Here is a 6,017-nt window from a genome sequence, read left to right on the forward strand (position 1 = left end):
GCCTCCCAAGTAGCTGGGACCACAGGCGCCCGCCACAACGCCCGGCTATTTTTTGGTTGCAACCGTCATTGTTGTTTGGCGGGTCCGGGCTGGGGATTCGAACCCGCCACCTTAGGTGTATGTGGCTGGCGCCTTAGCCGGTTGAGCTATAGGAGCCGAGCCTATCCTAGATACTTAAAATATGTATGCACACTCAACATTTGATAGACTACATAGTTGGCATTAGATAATAAAATCATCATAATTCAGATGACTTTTGCTATTGGGGGTGGGAGGAATATATTAAAAAATAAGACAATTTTAAATGCATACAATAGCTCCAAGGTTAAATATTCTACTTATTGACAAAAATAAACTTCCAAAATGGAAGCCAAATTTAAGGAGGACAAAAAGTTTAATCTAGACACCTATTAACTCCACCTAAAGAATTCTGATGAGAGAACTGTTCCAGGCCTTGTCTACTATAAGGTAGAGGTGCTAATGGAAGAACACTGGAAGATACCACATAAATTTATTCTTTCACGGACTTTCAGGATTTTCTGAGGAATCAAAAACCAGCTTATTTTTTGTCTTTGATATTCCTAGTTGGCCTACTGAAGGACAGACTGCCCAGACTTTTTTGCTACACACTAGCTAATTAGGTTATTCTTCAAATTATGTAAAAGAGATTCACTGTTCCCTGACTGCCTGTAATTTTTTTTCCCCCTCTCTATTTCTTGTAAGTCCTGTTTTTGCCTTTGTTCCTGGACAACTTCTGACTGTTCTCATAAATGAATGTGCATGCAAAATAACTAGTAAAATGTTCGTGTTTACTTAATTTATTTAAATTTTTTTTAGAGATGGAAGTCCCACTGAGATACTATGTACTATGTGTAAACATAAGAAACTACATGAATCAAGAGTTCACAAAGGCTGGAAGCAGCCTTTATCTGGGGCTAGAGCCTTGGCTTATCTTCCCAGGCATCCCTCGTGGTATAGTGTAGCATTTATGTTCTTTCTGGATCTTGCTTGCCAAATCTGATTCTTAGCCAATGTAATTTTGTTGTTTTCTTTTTTAGAGACAAGGTCTCTATCACCAGGCTACAGTGCAGTGGAAGGATCATAGCTCATAGCAACCCTGAACTCCTGGGCTCAAGTGATCTTCTTGCCTCAGTCTCCTGAGTAGGTGGGACTATATGCATACACCAACACACACAGCTAGTTTTTAAATTTTTTTGAGAGATGCGTTCTTGCTATGGTGTCTAGGTGGTCTTGTATTCCTGGCCTCAAGACATCTGCCTGCCTTGGCTTCCCCAAAGCATTGGGACTACAGACATGAGCCACCATGCCCACCCTGTTTCTAAATCTGACTTACACATAGCCAATTATTTGATTCAGCTGGTGGCCTAGAGTTAGAATCTGAATTTTGATTTTATGGTCTGGCTAAAGTGACTTGAGTGGCAGAACACAGGAAGTGGCAATCTAAAATGTGGCTTATATTTTCTTTCTTCTTCTTTTTTTTTTTTTGAGACTGAGTCTTACTTTGCTGCCCTTGGTAGAGTGCCATGGCATCATAGCTCACAGAAACCTCAAACTCTTGAGTTCCAATGATCCCCTTGCCTCAAGCCTCCGGAGAAGCTGGGACTAGAGGCAGCCGCCATAATGCCTGGCTATTTTTTAGGATTCTGTTATTTCCTGGCACACGTGAATATAGGGTGGAGAAATCATTAGTATCTTTCCTTTTCGATAAGAGAGAAGATTTTGTGCTTGATTTGTATTTGTGTGGATTCTTCTAAAGATTAGAGATCTTTATCATCTCAGACTCTATCTAGCCACCTTTATTTTTACTCATTATGGTTCTAATAGTTGGCAGTTGCTATAAAATTGAATTATTGGTGCCAAAGCTGATTCTTGTAAGCAATGGCTCCCTCCAGGAAATTCTAACTTTAATCAAGTATTATTCTTAAGGAGAGTCTTGGAACAAAAATTGAATGCTATTCATGCAATGGTCTACTTTCCTTGATGCTTTGTAGGGTAGATGCTTCTAAATCTCTGAATACTTACAAATTTACTGTCCCTAAAGACTCTCATGTGTTCAGAGCCCTTTTAATAATAAGGACCTTTAATAAACTGATAATAATTATAAGTGATATAAACAATGAAAAAACTAGACAAAAGAAGTAAAGTATAAAATTACTCTGCATCTTTATAAGTCTCCCTGAGAAACCTAATAGAGCTTAGTTATGTGTATTTTTTAACAAGTGGTCAACATTCCTAAACATTTCAGCACCTCTGATTCTACCGTAAATCCCTTGTTATATTTACATTTATAAATTTCATTAAAAATATGGTAATGAACATGTAGAAATGTAAATTTAAATTTACGTGAAAATATGACAAAACATTAGTATGCCAAATATGTAGAGAAATTTTACAAATCCATTTTTAAGAAACACTTCTTTATTTTTCCTTTGTAATTACTTAAATTCCTTTTAAATTTGGAAAAGCCTTTTCTATTTAGAAGTAGTGAAACCATCAAGTATTTCATTCTAGGTTTTAAAAGAATATTTATCACAAAATATGATATTAGGACTCTACTACATTAAACAAAAAATAGAAAAAATAAAGATTTACTAGAAAAATAGAAGTTGTTTCATGGATAAGCGTTTTACCTTTCTAGAACATTTCTTGATTTCAATGTTATGAACATAGTTGCTATTAAAATGACTATTTTTACCTTATAGCTCTCCGCTCCTTGAATGAGCTCTCTCATAGAAGCAGACAACTGGTCCTTTTCTGACCGAACAGATTCAAGTTCTTCCCTTATAGTCTGGGCCTATTTCAAATATGCAGTAAAGTTAAGGACTTTTTTAATGATAGAAAACTCTTGGTCTCCTAATGTGAAATTCTTGAATCTTGCATTTTTAAGGCAGCTTACCTCTTTTCTGCTAGAATCTAGTTCTTTCTTGGCCTTCACGGCAACTAATTTTATCTTATTTATTTTCTCCTCTTTCTCTTTGCATTCTTTTTCCAGATTTCCTAAAAATAGAAAACAAAAGGATTATATATAAACACAAAAGAAAAAAAGGGAAAATATTCAAATTACTTACTTTAGCCCCAGAAATTGATTTTTATTCTGGAACACAAATTCAGTCATTTGAAATTAAAATAAGTAGCAGAAACACTAAGTGAAAGTTATTCATTATGTGAGGCAAACAATATACAAATTTTCTTTTTTTAGAGACAATGTCTCACTATCCCCCAGGCTGGAGTGCAATGACACAATCATAGCTCACCATATCCTTGAATTCCTAGACTCCTGCCTCTTTCCATTTTCTTTAATCCTCCAAAATAGTATACTATTTTTAGCCATTTCATAAATTTCTAGGAATTAGGCAGGCTTTTAGGAAACCTTTAACATTAGATTAGATTTTCTAGAAATGCAGGTATGCTAAGATTTTCAGGTGATATTTTGCAAATCAGGATCAAGTAGGATACCAAATGCTGATGACCGCTTTGTGCTCCATGGGAACACTCTTTCTCTTAGTGGGTCTGCTTTTTACAACTAAATCTGTAATACGTTTTATCTATCCAATTTTGATTTCTCCTGTAACTTCTTTAGGCAGCTCCCCTATCTGAACTCTGATGTTCAGGATGTTGACTTCTTTCGTTACTTTTTTTTTTTTTTAAATTAAATCATAGCTGTATACATTAACATAATCATGGGGTACAATGTGCTGGTTTTATATACCATTTGAAATATTTTCATCAAACTGGTTAATATAGCCTTCACCGCATTTCCTTAGTTATTGCGTTAAGACATTTATATTCTACACTTAATAAATTTAACATGTACCCTTGTAAAATGCACGTAAGTGTGGTCCCACCAATTACCCTCCCTCTACCCATCCTCTCCCCTCCTCTGCCCTCCCTCTCCTCTTTCCCCTTCTTCTTGGGCTATAGTCGGGTTATAGCTTTCATATGAAAGCTATAAATTGGTTTCATAGTAGGGTTGAGTACATTGGATACTTTTTCTTCTATTCTTGAGATACTTTGCTAAGAAGTATATGTTCCCACTCCATCCATGTAAACATGAAAGAGGTAAAGTCTCCATCTTTCTTTAAGGCTGCATAATATTCCACAGTGTACATATACCATAATTTATTGATCCATTTGTGGGTCGATGGGCAGTTGGGCCTCTTCCATGAATTAGCAATTATGAATTGTGCTGCAATAAACATTCTGGTGCAAGTATCTTTGTTATAAAGTGATTTTTGGTCTTCTATATATATTATATGGTTTTCTATATATACCTAGTAGAGAAATTGAAGGATCGAATGGTAGGTCTATTTTTAGATCCCTAAGTGATCTCCAAACATTTTTCCAAAGGAGGATGTGACTTCTTGCTATCTTTGCTTGAGTTATTATCTAAATTACTGTCCCCGCTTATTAATTTACTCACACTGTACATTCCATGTGACTGCTGTGGTGAAGTGTCTGTGTGTGTAGCAAAGGCCAACTGTTCCACACCTGCATTTCATCCCTCCTCATCTACTCAGAAATCAGAGTAGCAATTTTCTCCTCTTTTTTTGCAGCAATTTCCCATTTCTAGCAGATTTTTCTCAACAGTTTTTAAATACACAACAAGAAAAATCTCATCAAGAAATTAAGAGCAGGAATAAATAGGGAAAGCAGTAAAAGGGGTAGGGAGAGATCACAATTGGGCCAGGTTCAACAGCTCAAACATGCTGTTATTCTTCCTATAAAGAAAAAAATGAACCATACTGCCCCTCTAAATATTGTCACATTTCTTTTTATAGCAAAACCTCTTGAAAGAGCTGTCTATATATGCTCTCAAATTTTGTATCTCTCATTTTTTCCCCTAGAACCTCTGGAATCAAGCTCTGGCTCCAGCACTTCATGGAAACCGACCTCTGTTGTTTAAACTAATGGTTAGTTCTCAGCATTCATCTTACTTGACACAGCAGCTTTTGCATTGACTTAACATTTTTTCCTTCTTCCATTTGCATTTCACTTGACTTAGTTTTCAAGGCATTTTATTCTCCAGGTTTCCCTCCTGTCGCTGACTATTCTTCAATCTCCTCTGCTGTTTTTATCTTTTCCATCTTCATATGATGGAGAACTGTTTCTGGTCCTCATTTTTTTCTATACTCCCTTGGTCATTTCAATCTCTCGGCTTTTAACGCCCACTATTTAACTACAAATTTTTATCTCTTGCTTAGCTCTGTCTTCTTCACTCCAAATTTGCATAGAATTCTACATGATATTTCCACTTGAATTGGTATTTAAACTTAATTTGTCAAAAAGTGAACATTCTAATCTGCCCCAATCACCCATTATAGAAAACTAGCACATTTCAATTTCTCCTGCTCTAACATAAATGAGCACTAAATTGAGGAATCATCACCACATTACATAACACTTTTAGTCTACATTTCTTCATCTTTAAATGGGAATGAAACAGCTACCCATAATGTTACTATGAGGAATGAATAGGTAAGATAAATTCCCAGCTCCTCTGCATATAGATCACACAAGCGTACTTAGGATCGTGCTTCTCCCACTCCAGGAACTTCCCTAATATGTTCCTTGATGTTAATATTGTCAACAGCTGAGCACCTGCTGTTTCTTTTTGCTAGAATACCTTTCCACCTGTTATTAAATTTCTCATTCTTCACAACCCAGCTGAAAACCCTATTGATGTTTTTCCTAACTCAAAACAGGCAACTTCCCATGCTGTCAGCACACTTTCTTGTCCACACCTCAAACTACCGTAATTAAAGCTGCATCTAACAGTGAACTCTTTGAGCACATGGTCTGTACCTTAATTAGTATCTAGAATAGTTGGGTATTCAAATAAAATTTGCTAAATGAATGAACAATCCCCAAATCAGGGAACCATTTTTTTTTAATTTAAAAAAAAATTTTTTTTTTTTTTGGGTGGCTCCTGTGGCTCAAAGGAGTGGGGAGCTGACCCCCATATACCAGAGGTGGCGGGTTCAAACCGGGCCCTGGCC

General features: G+C 36.2%; 1 protein-coding gene across 1 annotated transcript in view; it reads right to left on the reverse strand.

Moving 5' to 3' along the window:
* Window positions 1–6,017, reverse strand: part of GCC2 (GRIP and coiled-coil domain containing 2) — a 43,891-nt gene that overhangs the window by 26,231 nt on the left and 11,643 nt on the right. The window contains exons 8-10 of the mRNA XM_012807005.2: window positions 2,918–3,018; window positions 2,717–2,815; window positions 503–539 (exon numbers count right to left, since the gene is read on the reverse strand). Of these exons, the coding sequence (XP_012662459.2) occupies window positions 503–539; window positions 2,717–2,815; window positions 2,918–3,018 (237 nt within the window). The remainder of the gene's footprint in view (window positions 1–502; window positions 540–2,716; window positions 2,816–2,917; window positions 3,019–6,017) is intronic.

Source organism: Otolemur garnettii, unplaced genomic scaffold, assembly GCF_000181295.1.
Source record: "Otolemur garnettii isolate 467f Iridium unplaced genomic scaffold, OtoGar3 scaffold00062, whole genome shotgun sequence".
In the NCBI taxonomy this organism is placed as follows: Eukaryota; Metazoa; Chordata; class Mammalia; order Primates; family Galagidae; genus Otolemur; species Otolemur garnettii.